The 21,342-nt window shown below is 34.2% G+C and overlaps 3 protein-coding genes across 4 annotated transcripts; 2 read left to right on the top strand and 1 right to left on the bottom strand.

Moving 5' to 3' along the window:
* The first annotated feature begins 1,210 nt into the window (after positions 1-1,210).
* Ssb-c31a (single stranded-binding protein c31A) lies at positions 1,211-2,146 on the top strand. Its single transcript, XM_088183728.1, has 2 exons — positions 1,211-1,349; positions 1,766-2,146. The coding sequence occupies exons 1-2, from the start codon at positions 1,290-1,292 to the stop codon at positions 2,024-2,026; spliced, it is 321 nt and encodes a 106-aa protein (XP_088039854.1). The 5' UTR covers positions 1,211-1,289; the 3' UTR covers positions 2,027-2,146.
* Positions 2,147-4,616: 2,470 nt separating this feature from the next.
* Prp40 (pre-mRNA processing factor 40) lies at positions 4,617-13,023 on the bottom strand. 2 transcript variants are annotated; one of them, XM_088190351.1, is made up of 15 exons: positions 12,751-13,023; positions 12,538-12,690; positions 12,324-12,472; positions 12,128-12,261; positions 11,921-12,054; positions 11,701-11,849; positions 10,423-10,534; positions 10,002-10,364; positions 9,523-9,628; positions 8,172-8,401; positions 5,822-6,019; positions 5,654-5,761; positions 5,085-5,243; positions 4,850-5,022; positions 4,617-4,762 (listed from the first exon to the last, which is right to left on the bottom strand). In XM_088190351.1, exons 1-15 carry the CDS (start codon positions 12,910-12,912, stop codon positions 4,663-4,665), a joined length of 2,430 nt encoding a protein of 809 aa, XP_088046477.1. In that variant the 5' UTR covers positions 12,913-13,023; the 3' UTR covers positions 4,617-4,662. The 2 variants fall into 2 exon arrangements, with proteins under 2 accessions (XP_088046477.1, XP_088046468.1); XM_088190342.1 differs by having other exon boundaries at positions 12,128-12,276.
* Positions 13,024-13,874: 851 nt separating this feature from the next.
* On the top strand, positions 13,875-19,292 carry Synj (synaptojanin). Its single transcript, XM_088189213.1, has one exon. The coding sequence runs from the start codon at positions 13,978-13,980 to the stop codon at positions 17,104-17,106; it is 3,129 nt and encodes a 1,042-aa protein (XP_088045339.1). The 5' UTR covers positions 13,875-13,977; the 3' UTR covers positions 17,107-19,292.
* Positions 19,293-21,342: the final 2,050 nt, after the last annotated feature.

Raw genomic sequence — 21,342 nt, forward strand, 5'->3', positions numbered from 1 at the left:
GAATGCGAGATGCTGGCGAGAGCTAAAATATAAGATCATCTTGGTAATTTTGTGAAACCGGGACAATCCCGATATAACCATCGTAAGCCAATATACTTGGAAAGGATAATGATATACAGCATATTGGATAGTTAATTTTTCGAGTATTTTTTCTTTATCACAATATTACTGTTTTTCTTAATCGAGGCAAAGTAAAATTACCACGACACAATTGTCACAAATAACTACATGAATAACCTGTAAAGTACCGCTGGAAAGTTGAAGCAGTCGCATAATTTTTATAAACTATTTTCGTAAAATAAGGCATATCAGAGACAAAAATATTTTTTATCGAGCGCAGAACGAGGCCATGCTATGCCTTTATGTCATTGCTTATGCGCGCACGCAAATGCATTTCAGACTCAGATCCGATGACGTCAAGCCCGCGCGGCTTCTCAAACGTTTGCGATAAAACACAATATATTTTTTATTTACAAATAATAATATTAAAAATAAATGATAAAAAAGATATCCATAAAAATTAAACCTAAATTACGATATATAACGATTATGATAATACAAGCTAACAAATGCCCGATCATTGATACTCAGATAATATACTAGATAAACTCTTAAAAATAAATAGTACTACGGAGAAGTGTGGACCGTTTTACTGTATGTAAAAATTCGGGAGCCCACCCGAAGGGATGGACTCGTAGAGTCTCAATATCAATGGGCTTGTGTGAATGTTAACGCTCGCTCTAGCTATCGCATGGTGCCAGAACTTAGGTAATACCCAATAGTAGTCTGACACCTGATTGTATCAGTTGGGGCTTGCAACTGGGGATCGCATGAACGCAGGTAATCGCTTGTCCCTGTTTCATTGTCTCAATTCGGCTGACCCCCCTTTTCTAAACCTGTGACATAATTTATGGAAGCTATCCTAATTGTGCTTTTAATTAATGGGTGGCTCCTGTCTTAGTTCTTACTAATGAGTAAATTTTAAAATACACGTAATATACACACAAAATATAAATATAACTATTTAAATATATTAACGTATTTTTTTATATCAATACTTATCACTCATACAAGAAATTAAAAATTTCGAAATAGAAAATTGCTTACTATCTTAACGTATTTTCCCATTTTAATTTTAAAATTGCTCTCGTTTTTATAAATTTATTTAATTGTTATTTATGTAATTTTTTACCATTATTTTTTAATTATTATTCAATGAACGGTAAACAAGTTGTTAGGACCAAAATTTAAAAACAAGTTTCGTTTCAGTCTGGTCAACGCTTCTCAAGATGCCCAAGAATAAGAAAGCAGCCAGCGAATCCAGCGACAGCGATAATGGACCTGAAGATGTAAGCTTAGAGTTAATTTCCCATCTGACATTCGTTTAGCTTATTTACGCACAATGCCGAAATAAAATGGCGGCAAGTAAATTTTGCCGGTGCGAATTTTTATGCAAATTTGCAGCCAGAACTGTTTTTTACCGTTAACAAAATGAATAAACTATATGAATACAATCGATATCTTGAATTTGATTATTGGCATAATAAATTATGGCATGGCATTTTCGTGAATTTTTTACTCTGCTCGTATCACATTGTGCCAGACAGCCGTAAACCTGTGACTTCGTTCATAAATGCTGTCGCAGTTTTTTCGTAAATTTTTGTCAACTGTTTTCAATATTAAAATTTCGATTCATTTCCAATTGTTGAAGTTGTAATATTCTTCTTTCGACATAGATTAAAACCTGTTAAAAATATGTTTTCAGAGGAATCCTCCGCCTTCGAAGAAAGCTAAAGGGAGTAGTGGTACCAGGACCGAAGATGCCGAACCAACGTGGGTTCTGCAGAAAAATAAGCTCGTTAAAGTTAGGCAATTCAAGGGAAAAGTTTACGTAGATATTAGAGAGTTTTACGAGCAGAAAGGAGAACTACTTCCGGGACGAAAGGGCATTAGCTTATCGGTCGACCTGTGGAAAAAGTTGTTGACCATCCAAGAAGAAGTAAACGAAGCCATTTCTACCGTTTAGTCATTAGTCTTCGCTTGTTATGAGTACAAATATATACTTAAATATATAAAATAAATTAAAAACCTCTCGAATCTATCTTGTTCTTTTACTATTTGAATAAATGATATAATATAACAATTATTGTTCTTTTTTACTTCTTAAACCTTCTCCTTAACAAGTTAGAGCGATACTCTAATACTTGGACAATATTGCCCTTTAACTTTATTAAAGTTTGCTTGTTAGCTAATAAACTCTTATGTAATCTATCTTCGTGAGCTTTGCTTGAGTTTAGTATTTTGTATGTATAACTGATTTTTATTTGGTGCACATAGTTTCGTACCGTACATATTGTCTAAATTTTTTTATGAATGAGAGGCTCAAGAATATATATGGTTAAATTTTACTCATTTGGTGTTCGTTTTTATCAGTCAAAATGCTATCCTACCTGCTATGAATGAAATTACTTACTATTGAACTACTAATCCGTGAAGGTTATAAATATAATAATTTAAATAGAGTGGGAGCAAATTCCTAAAAATATTGCTATCGTACGAAATTACATATGAATTCAGGTAATTAAGAATGTTTTCATATTTACAATAAATCGTTTTTATGTATGTTAAATGTTATTACTTTTATGAATTGTGATAAACCATTTTTAATGTATTTTTTTAACATTGTAGTTTAATTTAATTTTATTTGCATTTTAATATAATTAACTTAATTTAACTGAAAACAATATATACGTATATATATAAGGTGACCAGATTTTAACATTAGTGAAGCGGGACACCATTGACGAAGAGGGGGGAGTGGTCATGTTTTAAAAAAGTGCTCTAGAGCTGTGATTCTAAAAGTGCTCAATATCGACCACCAGGGGTCAATGACGACTTGCAAGGGGTCCTGTCAGCGAAAAAAAATTGGGGGTCCATGAGATGTACATGAGGGTCAACTATAGTGGATCTCACTTGAGTAGGTTTAGGTTGAAATTTTATTATCAAAGCACCAGGTTCAACCCTCCCACTAAAAGCAAATACTTTTTACTTAGTTATTTTAAGTCACAAATTTTTATTTGGTTCGTTTTAATTTGAACTTATTGCAAGTGCACCGCGAAATGATGAAAGCCGAAATTGAATGCCAGATCATCTACACTCTCGCTGAGAACATAAGAAAAGACACGGTTCATTATTCTTGCAGTGTTCTCGTTCTGGCTCTTACTCGTTCTCAGATCGGTGTCAGTATTTTGTGACGGAGACGATGGGTTATCAAACAAAACCTAAGAATCATTTTGTGCTAGTGCGTAAATGATACTGAGAAATCGCGAGTGTATAGTGATACTTTTATTTTCGTGAAGTTCTCGACAAGAGTGTAAAGCCGGCATAGCACATTCGTTCTTTCGCTCTCTTTCTAATTACTTCCTGAAATTCCCCGAATATCTGCTCCCTCCCTACCTTTAATGTGTTTTTATTTGGATTGTGTGCTGTTTATAACATTATGTTTTATAATATCTTTAATTCAGATGATATCGTACATTAATATCAGGTGAGACATTTTTTATTAGTGAATCACTTTTTTTTATTATAGTGTGTTTTAAAATTGTATAATTATAATATTCATTTCTAATCAATCTAAATTGTTTTAGATTTTTTTTAATATCGTAATACCCCACAATGGATAAAATTGTTATTAAACGAAAATTAGATTCAGAGCAAACTATTAATAATGGAGTGAGTACAAGTGGAAGAAGTAGTAATGATGTTGCTGCACAAAATGGTCTCATACAAAATTATATGAAGCAAAGTAAGAAAAACTAACTCTCTCACTCACTCTCGTCACTTTCCCTCGCTCGCATGTTAGGTGACGAGAGTATCTCACCTGGTCAATATGAGATCGCAAAAACAATAATCACTTCCCAGAAATCAAAAATCCACGTTAAAAGCAATAAAATCGTGTCAGCATCGTTGCAGTGGGAATGCTTGGTAATGAGTTTTGTTTTTTGCACTTTCCTATTAGCCAAAATTTTGATGAAATATGCTTCATTCGATTCTCACTTATTGTCGTAATATTGTAATATATAGTCTTAATATGAACACTAGATAAACGAGTGTTTATACTGCGACATTGACAGCACGATTTTATTGCTTATAACTTGAATTTTAAAGAGTTCATGGGACCTATATATATTCAAAAAGTACTATTTGGGTGTACTTCACCTATATAAAGCACTTCTGTTGATTCCCTTTTTCTCTTTTAACATAGTGAAGCGCCATTGCTCCGTTTTCTGTGACAATTAAGTACAAAAAAAATTGATTTTTAATAATTGGTTTACATTAAAGCGGTGCATTCTTCCTACTAATTGTAAATCATGTTGTGAAATAAATCTCATCACTTTAATACACACACTGTCATTGGTTTATACAGTGTTTTAGGTATTTTTTTTTTATTATGGGCGATGTTAAAGTTTAGTACTACCGTTTTTACTAGTATATTTATTATATTTTTAATCAATTTAAATTTAGTGTGTAATTTTACATATATAATTAGAGTTACCTTATCTATATGGCAAAACAATATTGTAGTTTCCATTTTCATATTTAAAAAAGACCATAGCTTAAGTCAATATTTTATTTTCAATATGTAAGTTACAAATGTATAAACTATTCGGCATCATGTTCGTTGAGTTGAGCTAAAAGTGCAGCTCTTTGCGATTCTAGCTCTGTCTCGCTTAACCCGGATGTTTCCAACGCTTGTGGCGATCTACAAGCATAATTATTAAATAATATCATAATTAATATCTTGGTAATAAACTATATTTTATTCTTTGGAAATAATACAACTAATAACCTTATTATGTTCTTTTCACTGCTCTTCCTTCTATCCTTCTTCTTTTTAGATTTATATACAATTTCTTCTCTGTCAGGAGATTGAGGTGCTGAACGCTTCATAGATTTTTTGGATTTATATTTTACTTCTTCTCCAGAAGAATTGTATTGATGCGGCGATCCATTAGGAGAACGCTATAAAATAATTATTAAAAAAAAATAATCGTGTAAGATTACATTTTCAAATGTGCAAATACCGGAACGGGTGAATGTTTCTTGTGCTTTGACTTCTTTGACTTTTTAGGTCGTCTCTCGCCCTCCTCAGAACTCCAAGAAGTAATGGAGCCCGTAGGAGATTGGGGAGTACGTCTTCCTGATCTTGGAACATGAGCATTTTCTCCTCCACTTTCGGAATTCTAAATAATTATAAGCAACATATTAAATTGTTTCAAGAAGTTATAAGATTATTTTCTGAATGCTTAAAAGTTCATAAATAAAACCAGAAAAGTGAGGAAGACATAATTTTGGTTCTACAAATTCAGAAAGAAAATCTTTCAACATTAAACATAAAATCTGGTCAGCTAATCACTGTTAATTTTTCATTTAAAAACACTATGAGCCACGGAGAACTAAACATGGACTAAAATTCGTATGAAACCATTTTAAAAGAAACGTAAATTAGCAAAAATACCCTTGTAAAGTGAAACCAATGACCGAAATAGTAAATATTTCAATAATGGTTTCAAAATTTGATGAATTGAATTACTAATTATTTTAATAGACATTTATAATCAGTTCAATTTATTAAATTATATAACAAACTTACTTGTGGACTTTCAGATCTTGATCGTTTTTTATTCTTCTTGTTTCGTTTAGATTTTTTAGTTCTTGAATGATAATGCGTGCAACTTTCCTCCATTTCGTGTTGGTATTCCTATGAATGTTAAACGTTTTAATAAATGTATTTGAATTTAAATTATACACAACCATATACCTTGTATAGTCGCTCTCGGTCTTCTTCGTTAATAACAGCCTCCAGTTCTTTGGTTTCAACATTCAGCATATCCTTCGCTTCCTCCCATGGAAGAAGGGGATTGATTTGCAACTGCCTCAAGCCCCATTTGAAAGCTGATTCAACTTTTTTTATGGCACGGTTTTCTTCTTTCTGGCGGTCTTTTTCTCTTGACTCGGCCTAAATTTATTAATAAATTACGAACATTTTAGATATATCTTAACACTTAATCGGCCGGACACTTACTAGTGTTTCGTGGCCTGACCGTTATCGGCTGCACACTTATTAGTAAGTGTTTAAAGGTCCATTCACAAACAGCCACGCAGTTACTTGTAAGTGTGCATTTGAATACTTTAGCAAATGTAATCTGAGATTTGAATTGTACACCAACAATTATCTTTTTATTGGATGTCTTTATTTTGTCGATTATAAATTTTGAATGACGATTATAATTCGTAATATTTTTTTTCTGTGTGGGAATGTGTTTTTATAAAAAAATATTTTGCTCAATTTGGGTCTATGGCTCAACATCTCGCACAGATGTTAAAGCACTAAAATTGTTTTAACGACCAAAAACAGAGTTCAAGTGCACCACAAAATACACTCAGATGCTTGTTTTGGTGTATAATGTCCTTTACGAGTCTGACACTTGGCATGTATATACATAAATTTTTATTTCTAAAAATAAGTGAAGTTAGATTTACGCTTATTGACCAAAGCATTTATTATTTACAGCTAATAATAAAGAGTTCTGATTCATTGTTCAACTAAAGAAACTCATGTGACGCATCTGGTGCGTAAATAGGAGAAGTCAGAGCAGCCAAACCTTTTTTAAATAAGATATTTTTTTATCTTTGTAATCTTTTAATTATGTATTTTTAATGATAGATTCGTACTATAGTATACAATTATATATGATTAGTTATCTCAATTAAATTAGTAAAAATAATGGGAATTTTTAAATTATTTTTGCAACTAAAAATTTAAGACCAATACCTATTATTTACGATCCCTGTAGTAAAGTAACTTGAAAAAAGATAGTAAGTATCTAGTTATTTTTTCACGCAAAACCTGAAATAAACTATCGTAAGTAATCGCTTTTTAAAAAAATGCATATTATACAAAAATTACGAACATTTTAGATATATATTAACACTTAATCGGCCGCACGCTCGCGCGAAAAAAACAACCTACAGCCGGCACATTTTTGCGCAATCGAAAAAAATGACAAATTATTATAATTTTAAATTTTCATATTACTAAAACTACCTTTTTAATAATTATAAGAATTAATGTGGGCACTCAGAAAATAGTTTTCTTCCGTATTCTTAATCTCAGAGATTGACAACCTTTTGGTTCCAGCACAAAAAATTTCGAAGCATACCCTCAAAATATGCACTTTTAAAAAAAAAGCGATTGCTTACGATAGTTTATTTTATAGTTTTTGCGTGAATTAATAACTAGATACTTACTATCTTTTTTCAAGTTTCTTTACTACATGAATCGTAAATCATAGGTCTTATATTTTTAGTTGCAAAAATAATTTTTAAATTCCCATTATTTTTACTTGTTTAATCAAAATAACTAATCATATATAATTGTATAATATAGTACTTATCTATCATTAAACATACATAATTAAAAGATTAAAAACAGAAAAAAAAAATTATTTAAAAAAAGGTTTGGCTGCTCTGACTTCTCATATTTATGCACCAGATGTGTCACATGGGTTTCTTTAGTTGAAAAAATTAATCAGAACTTTCTTTAGTTGAACAAATAATCAGAACTCTTTATTATTAGCTGTAAACAATAAAAGCGTAAACCTAACTTCACTTATTTTTATAAAAAACAATATATGTATATATATGCCAAGTGTCAGACTCGTAAAGGACCTTATACACCAAAACAAGCACCTGAGTGTCTTCATGGTGCACTTGAACTCCATTTTTGGTCGTTAAACAATTTTAGTGCTTTAACATGTGTGCAAGACATTGAACCATAGACCCAAATCGAGCGAAATATTTTTTTATAAAAACAAATTCCCACACTGAATAGAAAATAAATATTACGAATTTTAATGGTTATTTATAATTTATTATCGACACAATAAAGACATCCAATAAAAAGAAAATTGTTGGTATACAATTCAAATCTCAGATTTCATTGGCTAACTTATTCAAATGTACACTGACGAATAAGTGTGCAGCGGTTTGTGAATGGATCTCTAAACATTTACTAATAAGCGTGCGGCCGATAACGTTTGGGCCACGAAACACTTATTAATAAGTTTCTGCCCGATTCGAGTGTTAATGTTGTTTTCGGCTCTACTTACTTTTTCCAATAACGAATTATATGTTAATTTAACATTTCCTGCATCCAAAGATGCCGACTTACTATCTTCGCAAACGACTGTAGCAAAATCTTCAAACGAAGTTTTCGTGGTCACATCAAATCCTTTCTCTTTTAATATTTCTTTTATTATCTTCTTTTCATCGTGGAATCTTGCTTTTAAGTCCTCAACGTAAAATTTAAATAGATCTAAAGGAGTAGAACCACTTTGACCTATATAAAAACATATTTTTTATTAATAATTGCAATGGATCATATCGAAACTATATTGATAACAGTATGATTTAGATGTAAATCATTATCGTATTATTTTTTAATACAATATTTTATTCCTTCACTTTTTTATGGAATGTACAAAAGCGCTATGCGGATAGTGTGCAATACAGATATAATTGTTTCCATGAACGATATGTTAGCAACACCAGTGTCGTGATAGTGGCTTCAGATGTAGTTACAACCAGGTTGAATGAATAGCATTTAAACCAGAAGGTATATTTTTTATCTTCCTAGTGTAATATTCTGACTTCTTGTATACTGTGTTTTATAACTAGAATCAAATCTAAACAAATAATCTTCGAGATGTTTTTCTGTCATGATAAATCTTCATTGTCAAATAAAAAGCCACTTCTTTATCAAAATAATTAATATTATTAACCTGCTACTTTCAAGAAAGAAGGATCTCTAGCAAAAATAGTAGGACAAATTTACGAATAAAAATTATAAAATTGACACTCAAACCGATTTGAAAAAGATGAAAACTGAAGTTGAGAGTATCATACTCGGTCAAGGATATGGAATGTAGAAAGATCCTTCAATGCTCAAGGATCAATGCGTTGCGTGAGGACCACATTTAATTTTGTGATAAAAATTAAGATGAACTAGTGAAATCTGTTGATAAGGGTTCGTATTAATATATTGTAAATATCATCCCGTTTTTCATAAATGTGTTTGAATGCATTTACAACATACCCATTTCTATCAGCTAAAATTCTCACATACTTGCTTTAAAAAAGATCATTTTGCGTTAAATTACAATATAAATGAAAAGATATGTTTAGCTTCAATAAAAATTGAAGTAAATTTATTTTTAATTTTGATTTCACCGAGACACTATCATTCCATTCTTTGAAAGTAAATACCATTACACTTTTTTTAAATAAACAGTCTTTTGTCCTATTAAAATCGATTTGATAATGTACTTTTAGGTATTACTGTTTCATACAGGTAAAATTTATAAGAATTAGTTACCTAAAACGTTCTGTAAGCGCTAAGAAGATATGGAATAAACAGAAAATTTTTTGACCTTACAATATAAAATAATTTAAAACCCTTACCTAGCATTGCCGAAAAGCGAATATCAGCAGAAATCAATGGATATAATTCCATCCACAGGGACATTGAAGTCAATTTTCCTTCTTCGTGCAAACTATCAAGTAGGGCCTATAATATAATGAATTAAAATATAAGCAAGGTGAATTATTAACTCAAGCAAAATAATATATCAGCGGGCCTTACAAGGCGTTCATCTCCCAAAAGGTTTTAGCGCGAGGATGAACACTATGTAAGACCCGCTGTTGTATCGGTCATTATGTACTGTCATGTAATGTCATGTGTATGTTACCGCCAAGTTTACATGCTATATGTGCATATCTAGTTTTATAACTAGCCTGCGCATTTCTCAATACTCAACACAAGATAAATTTCTCGTATACATTTTATAAATATCTAATTAGTTTGTAAGGAATATATCAGCTGTTTTAAGTTGGCCTCTGCTAAAGTTGAACGATACAGTTTATATACATTAAAAACATACCAAAAAACTATCGCGATTCTTCCTCTGTCCTCTTTTGTTCCGTTTTCTTGTTTGTTCTTTTTCGGTTAAATAATCCGTCTCTAGTGTCTTGATATGTTGCTCGAAAACAATCAGAGCGTCCTCCTTATCCATTCCCAACAAGCTAACGTCGTTTTTGAATGCACCATTTTCCAGAAGCATCACTTGAGCTTCGCTCCAAGTTGAAGCATAATTTATTTCAGTCATGTTATCGAGCACCTGACCGAGCATCTTCATATTGCGCTTCTTCGACGTCTTGCCGTCTTCTTTTTCGCGCTTGGCAAGCGAAAATACGCAATCCTCGTATATATCTCTACGGTCCGCATCAGGTACACAGCGCCATATCTAAAATGAAATAATTGGATAAAACATAATCGAAAATCTATAAACAATCAAATGTTACCTCCAAATTTGCAAACATTTCATCGCATCGATAATACTTTGTCAGAGAAGTCATCTTTTCGGAATTGAGTAGAAATTGCTCAAGATTTTCTCTGTTTTTCTTCGTTTTTAATCTGAAACATAATTAAAATACGAATTTTAATAAGATATAATGAAGTTTGGATAAAATCAGTAAATTAAATTTCGTGATAATACAGACAATTTTTAGATTTAATCATGCAAAGGTTTTAATTGCAAGGAATTGATGTAAAATTACATTTAGTTAGTTATTTCCTATGGAGTCGATTTTATATATTTGAAAATTTTTGACAAAATACCCAAAAATTCTAGAAAGCATCTGATATAAAAACCGGTCCCGTACTGCCCATTCAACTTTTGCAACAAATCCAAGATCTACAATTTGAACATTCACTGTACTTGCTAGATCTCGGCCCAGGTAATTTTCACACCTTTTGGATCGTTGAAGAGTGATGAAAGGAAATACGTTTAAATCCAAGGCAGAGATGCAGTGAGGATGGATGCACAAATAACTACTCACATGGGCAAAAAATAGTTCTAGAATAAATTATTTAAGCACATTCTAAGTGCTGCAAAACTTGTATTTAACCCTTTCACCGCGGATGGCTTCTATAGAAGTTTTATTTATTTTAAAAAATATGGCATGAACAGGTGCCCCCCTAACATTAACAAATTTTGAAATGGCCCACAAAAATATCAGCCGTGATAAATGGTTAATACCATGAGATTACATATACAAGTTATTTATGAATGAATTAAGTCAAATGAAAAAGAATACCACTAGAAAGTGCCAGGATTGTAACAAGAAAGGTGTTAGAAGAGAATCCAGATACTGGTGTCCTGATTGTGGGGTTGCATTGGGTGTGAACATTTGTTTTAAAATTTACCACACGAAAACCAAATTATGAAGTGACTTTTTACATTTTTCTTTTTTTAATTTCTATTTATTGTATTTCTAAAGTTTGCGCTACAAGTTTTTTTAAATATTTTCTTCTTTTATTTATTGATCCTTATTCAAAAACATAAATTCTAAGTTTTGAATATATAATAAAAATTGTAAAACTCGAATTGTGTTTCCAAGTTTTGCATGACATTTTTTACAACTGGTATCATAGAACGGGACGGGATGTAATAATACGTCATAGCGCTAAATCAGCATTTTTAACGATGCAATCGTAGAAACACCCAGTTAATAAGTTATTAAAAAGTAATATAATAAGGTAAAAAAAATTGAAATTTGAAATAAACGTTTCTAGTATACCTTTGCTCTTCTCTCTCTTCTTTGCTCTTCTGAGTTTTATATGCATGAAAAGCTTGCTTTTTTTCGTTCAGCTTTTTTAAAGTGGGATAACGAAGATCTTTAGATATTAATTTTACGCACTGTTCCCATGTAGCATTCGAAGGTACATTCTAAAAAATATTTTCAATTACATAACACATACGCCATATACACGTCTGTAAATATGGAATAATGGAGATACCTTTTCTTTGAGCAACTCTTTAAATGCTTCCATAGCTTCTTTTTTATCTTTGAAAACAAAGTTAGGTTCGGGAGCTTCGGTTTGCGGTTCAGGAACAGAGCTTAGATCTTCTTTAATGATCTCGGGCTCGACAGCTGTAAAAAATGTTTTTACAATAAACGGCATCTTATAATATTAATATAAATGAAAAATAGATAAAAGTCGCACATTTAATAAAAATACCTGCCGGAGGCGGTGCAGATGTTGGTGTTTCGATAGCTGCTAACGTAGCAGCCATAGCTTGATCGAGAGCCGATTGATTGCTATTGATATGTACCATCGGATTGGCCGTACCTGGAATACTGATGACAGAATTTCTAAAGTACTATATAAATATTTGAACGAATTTCCAATCGTAACTCACAAAGAGCTTTCTTCGGCGACGATCTTGGCTTTTATCTCTTCCAACTCCTTAGGTATGATCCAACTGGATTCTTTGGTGTTTACGTTGTGATAGTATACTTTTCCAGTGTCTGATGTGTATTCTTTCCAAACGCATTGCGATAATAAATGCTTCAATACGAAAAAAATAAAATAAAATAATCAACGCCACCGTTAACCCACTATAAATTAATTACCTCTGATGGTGTTTTAAGTTCGTCTGGCTTTTCCCATTCGCTCTGTTTGGTTATGGCGTTGTAATAATATGTACGGCCGTCTGGAGCTTTATGCTCAGTCCACGGACACGTTTTATCCATAGTTACATTCTCTCCCGATGTACTGATTCCTTCCTAAAAAAAAGAAAGGGATTTTAATTTAGTAGATAAAGTTCAAAAGGCAATTTGTCTTACCGGTTTATACGAAGCGAAACCCGGCGGCGGCATGGAGAAGGCAGGCATCATGGGGGAGTATCCCATCGGAGGTGGTATCGCAGCCAAGTTGGGCGGTATCGTTTGCATCGGGGGCATGGGCATCGGAGGTATCGACTGGGGCATCAGCGGCGGCGTGCTCATCGTGTCTCTCTTGGAGGATTTTTGCGATGCTATACCACTACAATTACGTTACACGTTATAACACATTCTTGCTATATTGACAGCCGACGCCGGACGTTATTTTTTAATACTGGTCTACAGTAAGCGTATTGTATTGCTCTGGCCATGAACAACATTGTAATATTTAAATACTCACAATTTATAAATTTTTTGCAGCAGCTGCAGGTTATTTCATGCACTTATTTATATACTGTTTATTACAAGTTGATTTTTGAAAAGACTTCTTCAATTGGATTCATTATTGGCAAATACGATGGTAGAAAAATTAGAATATGATTTTTATGCTCAACAAACTAACGCACTTTCTGGGTATGGGGCGCAATTTTTTCATACCACAACATTCCTTCAGTTCAGTGTGTTAATCTTTGATCGCGCTTTTGTTCACCGAAGATTACAATTTAATCCAGATTCGTCGATTAAAATTATTAATTGCCGATCTTCTGGGTCACTGTGCTCAAATTTACACGCTTACATTAATTTTTAAAATGTTTAATTTATTTTGTAAAAGGTTTAATTTGAAATTAAAAACCTGTACGACATGGACAAAGTTTGTTTTTTACCGCGAACGCCGCTTCTATATATTCTTTATTCTGTGGTTTTAACAATGCTCATTTTGCTATTGTCACAAACATTTAAATTATTTAATTACATAAATAAATAAATGTAGCAATTGATCATGATAAAAAAATATGTTATGAAAGGATAGAGGACCTCATTATGGTTAAATGATACGAAAGAATGGTTTATAATTTATTTTATTCATATCGTTTGAAACTGTCGTGTTTTCAGTTGTCTTTGTTACCCTTTGAAAACTTTGTATTTTGTATTAAGTATATAATCCGAACTTTTAATTAGTTCTTTATTACGCTGAAAAGAAAAGCAGATGAATTGTACAGTGTTGCCATATTGTGCGGTGTTGTGTCAGGCATCGACCAGGCGACCGGATAACCGGACGACCGGACGACCAGGAGAGCCGGCGGGCGGCGTCCTCTCCAGCAGCCGCTCGGTTCTCCCCCCGGCTTCGACATGGCGATGTCCAAGGGGTTTCGCATATTGGAGAAATCGTGTCCGCCCAACCCGCACAGCATCCTGCTGGAGCACAGGAACAAGGATGAGACGCTGATGTTCGAGTCCCAGGCCGTCGTCGTCCTCACGCCTCAGGAGACCGAAACGCTGCGAAAGCAATACGTGAAAGTCGCAGACGCTTACGGTTGCCTCGGCGTGCTGCAGCTCAACGCCGGAGACGCCACTCTACTGTATCTGGTCACGGCGACGGGATGCTGCTCCGTCGGCAAGGTCAACGATGTGGAAATATTTCGCATCACGCAGACTCAGTTCTTTCCGCTGTTTTACCAGTCCCAGAGCGAAGACAGGATATCGGAAGTGAGAAAGCTGCTCAATTCGGGCACGTTTTACTTTTCGAACACCGCCAGTCCACAACCCTCGTTCGATTTGACTCTGTGCGCCCAGAGAAAGAGCAGAACCGACTCCGTAGACAACAGGTTCTTTTGGAACCGCACTCTATTCATCCACCTGCTGAGGTTCGGCGTCGATTGCGACAGATGGTTATTGAAAGCGATGTGCGGGTCTGTCGAAATTCGCACCATGTACGTCGGCCACAGACAAGCCAGAGCCGTTTTAGTGTCTCGCTTGAGCTGCGAACGCGCCGGGACCAGATTCAACGTCCGGGGATCCAACGACGACGGCAACGTCGCCAACTTCGTCGAGACCGAACAGGCCATTTATTTAGACAACGACGTCACCTCGTACGTCCAAACCCGCGGTTCCGTCCCTCTATTTTGGGAGCAGCCCGGAATACAAGTCGGTTCGCATAAAGTCAAAATGTCGAGGAGTTTCGGCGCTTCTCAGTCTGCGTTCGAACGCCACTTCGCTCAGATGAAACAAAATTACGGCAACGTCGCCGTAGTCAACCTTTTGGGTTCCAGTCTGATCGGAAGCAGCGAAGGCGAAGCGATGCTCAGCAACGCGTTTCAAAAACATCTGAGCGAATCTAGTCATCGAGATATCAGTCAAATAATATTCGACTATCACCAAGAAGCCAGAGGTGGGATCCCCGGCGCTTTGAGCCGATTCAAAACCATCATCGAACCGTACTTCGAGTATATGTCGCTATTTTGCAATCAAAACGGCGCTGTCAAAACCGACCAAAGAGGCACCATAAGAACCAACTGTCTCGATTGCTTAGATAGAACAAATTGCGTCCAATTATTTATAGGACTCGAAATCTTAAACCATCAATTAGCGTTCTTAGATATAAACGAAAAGAAACAGAGCGTATCGAGATTCGAGGAAGTCTTTCGCCAGATGTGGTCCAACAACGGCAACGAGGTTAGTAAAATTTACGCTGGCACCGGAGCGATCCAAGGCGGATCGAAGATCATCGACGGGGCCAGATCGGCCGCTAGGACCATTCAAAACAATCTATTAGATAATTCCAAGCAGGAAGCCATCGACATTCTACTTTTAGGCTCCACGTTAAATTCCGAACTCTCCGACAGGACGAGAATTCTACTGCCTTATAACATGCTTCACATATCTACGCCTATCCAACGCGAAATGTGCAGACGATACAACGAATACGTCACACCGTCGAAATTGAGAATATCCATCGGAACTTACAACGTCAACGGCGGCAAACAGTTCAGATCCCTCGTGTATAAGGATTTGTCTCTATCGGACTGGCTGTTGGATTGTACTCGATCGTCGTTGGTCGCCACGGCGGACAGCGGAGACACTCCCACCGATATATTTGCGATAGGATTTGAAGAAATCGTCGATTTGAACGCTAGCAATATAATGGCTGCCAGTTCGGACAATGCCAAAGCTTGGGCCGAAGAACTGGAGAAAGTCATTTGTCGCGATCGTCCTTACGTATTATTGAGTACTCAACAATTGGTCGGGGTGTGCCTGTATGTCTTCGTCCGTCCGGAGTTGATACCGCACATCCGAGACGTAGCGACGGATTCTGTGAAAACCGGTCTTGGCGGAGCTACCGGAAATAAAGGCGGAACTGCCATAAGAATGGTCATACACGGAACTTCGATGTGTTTCGTCTGTGCGCATTTCGCCGCCGGTCAATCGCAAGTCACCGAAAGAAACGCCGATTACTCCGAAATAACCAGAAAAATCGCTTTTCCTATGGGTCGAACGTTAAATTCTCACGATTACGTATTTTGGTGTGGAGATTTCAACTATCGCATCGACATGGACAAAGAAGAGATTAAGGAATTGGTGAAAGAAAATAATCTGACGCAGATCTTAGAGCACGACCAGCTGAATAAGCAAAAAAATGCCGGAAATGTTTTCAAAAACTGCTTCGAAGCCGAAATTGTATTTCCTCCCACGTATAAATATGATATTTTCAGCGACGAATTTGACACTAGCGAAAAATGCAGAGCTCCCGCCTGGACCGACAGAGTATTGTGGAAGAGTCGGAAATCTGTGACCGAACCCGATACCGTATCGGAATACGGGATCGGCAAACTTTTATTTTACGGTCGTGCTGAGTTGAAGCAGAGCGATCACAGACCGGTGATAGCCATCCTAGATGTCGAAGTCAACCAAATCGATCCGGTGAGGCGTCAGTTAGTATTGAACCAAGTCATCGAAGATCTCGGTCCTTCCGACGCCACCGTGATCATTCAACCGAGCGAATCGAAAGAATACGACGAAACTGGCGTTTTTAACGACACCCTGATGTCCGCTCTCTTACAAGATCTGACGTCGTTCGGCGAAGTGACTCTCGTGAGATTCAGCGATGAAAATTCGTTATGGATAACGTTCAGAGACGGGCAAAGCGCTTTGCAAGCGGCAAAAGCTGAACAAATAACCGTTTGCTCCGAAAATCTAAGCATTAAGCTGAAATCTTTAGACTGGCCCGAAATTATCGAAAAAGAAATTGAACTTTGCTCCAATAATACCATTCCGTTGAACGACGAGGGAAAGCTTTCGACTCCGATGAGAATGGCGCCACCGTTACCGGCGCGAGCGCCGCCATCTCCCGCGCGAGTGCCGCCGCCGAGGCCGGCTCCTCCGCCTGCGGCGCCCCCGAGCGGTCCTCCGCCTCCTCCTCCAGTTCCGTCTCGCCAAGCTCAACCGCCGCCTCTGCCGGCGAGACCGAGACCTCCGTCATAAAAATATGCATATAGCTTTCCAAAAATTATTTAATTTTAATTTATTTGTGATATTAAGTTAAAAGGAATCTTTTTTCTCGTTTATGTTTATTATTTACACAAAGTAAAAAAATTTAAGTTTGTATGTAAAAATCCAAGCTGGTTTCAAATGTTATTAGGTTTGTCTAATGCGAAGAGTTTTATCATCGATATGATGCATGCTACATACTACGGCTAAGTTTCAACCTCTATCTTAAAATTGAGGATCTTTAAAAGCCAAAAGTTAATTACTTAGGTAGAAAAATTGCTAGTTATTTATTTAATAATTTTTACTACTCAATTTATATTGTCTATTTTTTAAATTCATATTTTGCTAGCACAAATAGTTTTCTTTTAAATTTACACATTTTTGTAAAGATTATTAATCGTATTTTTTTAGTCGATTTTGTTTCATTCATTTGTGTAAAAATGGGTATAGCACGCTATCATAATAAATTACAAAATCGACTATAAAAAAAGCTTTGTAACTAATTTTTTTTTTATTGAAATTTATGAAAACCAAGGAAGCAGCATTGAAGTGTTTTGAAAGTTGTAATATGAAACTCTCAGCAATATGTAATATGCATGATGCCAAAAATTATAATTTTGTAAATTGCTAGAAATTACTGAGCATATAATATTTTAGAATAAATATTTTCAAAAATCCATAACCATAATCTAGATTCCAAACTCAGCTTTAATTTGATGCAATGTATATTATGCATCATTATCGATCATAATTCTTAAAACCATGTATTATATCATAAACTTCAAAAAACTAATAACATTTTAAATCAGAGTGCAATTTTACATAAAAGACAAGTTATTGACATGTAGCATAAACACCTATTGCAATGTTATTATTATTTAAGCATTGTTAATGTTTGATTAAATAGACTGGAGGTTGGTATCGTCAGATATAGAGTAAAAAATATGTAAAACCACGATTGTATTTTACTACCCATTCAATACAATTTGACTCAAATGCATTGCGATGTAGACTTCAAACATCCTCACTTCTGAATCTAAATATGTAGTGTTATATCATTCAGGCGCAAGTTTATTGTGTACTCACGTGTGTTTTATAAAATCCTATGTTATCTGCTTTCCACATTCGTTATTAGATTTTAAAATATGATTTAATGCTTTTATATGAATAAGAAATTAATGTTTCTTACTGCTTTTATATTATATTTTTTTATTAAACAAATATACACTCGGAGCTAATATGTTGAGAGTATAAATATATTTAAATGTTGAATCCAATCAAATAGCTAAAAAATATCATTGTATATATCTATCATTATTTATATGTATACATATATGAATCATGTGACAAATAGGTTTAAATAAATATTTAAATCAAATTAAATTTAAATATGTGTGCAGGAAAAGGTTGTTTCCGCATACAGAAGTTCTATTGCTATTCGTTTATGAGTACATATTTTTCATTTGTATTTCACCATATACATATGTAAACTTTTCAATGAAAAGTTTTCATGGAATGATTTTTTTTCTAATATTTCATATTTGTCTTTAAAACTGTTTTTGGTTTTAAAAAGACTTATCATAAGCAATGTTAAACTATTTACTAGCACATAAATAATTGTTTTGCAATATTTTATATAAACTATATAATTTGAACATACTGATTGATACATTGTTTGTTCTTATTTAGTACCATTAACTCAATAATTGTTAACTTGCTTATAGTAGAATATTAAATTAATTGTTGTTTCTTCCTTTATTTAAATGTGAATGCTATGATATTGTGTAATGTTTATTAAACTACATATTGCGAAACGTTAAATTTATTGTGCATCTAGTCTACCGTTAAAAGCGAATACCAGAACAAAGTTCTCCTTCCAATACTATGAAATGTTTAAGCGTTGAAACTGATTCTCTAGATTGTATTTTTTAGTTATTTAACAAATCGCAAAATATGAGATATATTTTTTTTATTGTAACATGTTGAATGATCAAATTTGTTAAATGCATTATATCACTCGTAAGGTCTTCACATAATATTAATGTATATCTATACGTTTTGAGATATATATGTAATTCTGATATTGTTATAGATCAAATGTTTAATTACAAATATGTTATATAGTTAATGTTGGAATTCACCATTATGTAAACACAATATAATCATATATGCATACAAAACCTTGCTCGTTTTTATTATTAAACTTCGATCAACAAAAAAATAAAACATCAAATGTAATCCTGTAGTAAAATATATATTAGCCTCTATGCTTCCTTATAGCGTTGGTCAGTCATTTCAATCACTAACCCTCACACGGAACTGTCCTCTGAAATGCAATTTGACGCATTTTGTTGTTTAATTCGCTCCTGATGATGGCTTCGTCCATTCTTTAGAGGTAGTCTACTTATCATGGGCATTTGTGACCTACATAATTTGATAATGGTTTCATTAATTAGTTTTCCTAATCCGAAATCTATTTTTATTCCATAAGTTACATATTTTACTCAAGATTTTCTATAGGAAATTGCCAGTCTGTTCTCTTTCGCCAATGACAAACCCATGTTTCACAGTCATATGTGATGATTAGTCTTAAGATTTTATTTTTTCTCCCCAGTATCCTACCCGGCCTTTACTAACACGGTAACATTTGGTATTTTGAGGGTTCAAAATTGATCCTACATAAGTTAATTTATTTACTCCTTAGTATATGTTGTCAATTATCTGCCATCAGTGGCGTAGCTAGGGCATGTGCCGCCCAGGGCGATCCATAAAATTGCCGCCCCCCCCCCCCATACATTTTTTGCAGGGTCATAAAATCAGCATTTCTTAAAATAATAAATTGGTTATTATTAGGATCTTGTTATTCGTGAGTTTATATATGTTTTAGTGCATTCAGGGTTAAGAACCACACTAGACGATCCTATCGCGAATATGCCGCCCCCAAGCAAGTGCCGCCCGGGGCGGCCCGCCCCCTCCGCCCCACCATAGCTACGCCACTGTCTGCCATACTTTGCTCTCTGGTGCTAATCAAGTGATTAGTTTTAACTTTATTAATATGTATTACTGTCAAATATCTTCTAAGATCCGCCTGTGATCCAGCAATATTTGTTGAGACCGGTTTGGTATGACCATATTATCCTCATAAGTAAGGTGACCAGACGATTATCCTCCTCAAAAATGTTGATCTCCTTTATCCTCCTCAAACAAAAATTTCTGAGATAACCTTTTCTATTAGCTCCCGTAGCAATTCGTTCTCCTAGAACAAAAAAAATCGAGATGGCTTTTTATGTTTAGTGTCCTCTTTTAATATTTTCAAAATCTGGTCACCTTAGCATAAACACACATTAAGGTTTCATCCTATAAAATCCCTGATGTTGGGTTTGTGGTTCTAACTCTAAATTGAATATCATGGTGCACTATAGATGTTTTCTCGTTTAACCTTAAATGTTATCTTGAAACTATTATAATTTAACATTACTGTTCCGATATGATATACTGTAGGTGTATGTTGCATGGTGTCAATCAGTTAGTATAAAATTATTCCGCCGCGGGTAGATATAAAAGGCCGGCTCTGTCTCATGCGCATTTAACCGTCGAAACCTCGCCTTGAAACACTTTTCTATTTATATTTGGAGGGATTAACTCATAATATTAATTATAAAAAAGACCAGTTCGACTTGTGATAAATCGTTTTAACCGTTGAAGAAAAAAAAGGGTTTATTCGGTAAAATAGATTTCTAATCTGCCATATTGGTCAACGGCAATTCAAATTCAATTATTTCATAGACAAGTTTTTAGTAGCTTTATAGTACATTTATATTGACAATATTTTTTTTAATCTGAACTGAGTAATCGTATACATAGGAAATCATTAGATTTTCGTTTGCCTTTTCCTCAAAAACTAGCCTTAAATATTAAAATATCAATTCATATTGAGATTCAACGTAATTAAAATTTATAAAAAAATATATAAGTAGATTATTTCGTTTTATTAATAAAATTGAGTTGAATATAATAATATTATGTACATGTAATTATTATTATCAAAATATTTTTAAATTAATTTGTGATTTCTGTGTTCAACTGTCGTGTGTTTAGTTGTCATTTGTTGAACTGTCATGTAATTTTTATTTATATGTACATATATTAATAAACGTTTTATTTAAATTTCACTGTAATGGACAACATTAAAAAGCGAACCAGTGTTTTGGCCAAGCGCCATTTTGCTTT

This window comes from Plectrocnemia conspersa, unplaced genomic scaffold (genome assembly GCF_051122295.1).
Source record: "Plectrocnemia conspersa isolate PC_06_02 unplaced genomic scaffold, ASM5112229v1 ptg000001l, whole genome shotgun sequence".
Classification (NCBI taxonomy): Eukaryota; Metazoa; Arthropoda; class Insecta; order Trichoptera; family Polycentropodidae; genus Plectrocnemia; species Plectrocnemia conspersa.

What these genes read in the sequence shown, in the direction of transcription:
- Ssb-c31a (XM_088183728.1), top strand. Translation starts at nt 1,290, where the DNA reads ATGCCCAAGAATAAGAAAGCAGCCAGCGAATCCAGCGACAGCGATAAT. An exon ending in GCGATAATGGACCTGAAGAT is followed by an intron (nt 1,350 to 1,765) that starts GTAAGCTTAGAG and finishes ATATGTTTTCAG; the next exon opens with AGGAATCCTCCGCCTTCGAA.
- Prp40 (XM_088190342.1), bottom strand. Translation starts at nt 12,912, where the DNA reads ATGAGCACGCCGCCGCTGATGCCCCAGTCGATACCTCCGATGCCCATG. An exon ending in TCGCTTTTCGGCAATGCTAG is followed by an intron (nt 8,402 to 9,522) that starts GTAAGGGTTTTA and finishes GTTTTTATATAG; the next exon opens with GTCAAAGTGGTTCTACTCCT. An exon ending in AGAAACATTCACCCGTTCCG is followed by an intron (nt 5,023 to 5,084) that starts GTATTTGCACAT and finishes ATTATTTTATAG; the next exon opens with CGTTCTCCTAATGGATCGCC.
- Synj (XM_088189213.1), top strand. Translation starts at nt 13,978, where the DNA reads ATGGCGATGTCCAAGGGGTTTCGCATATTGGAGAAATCGTGTCCGCCC.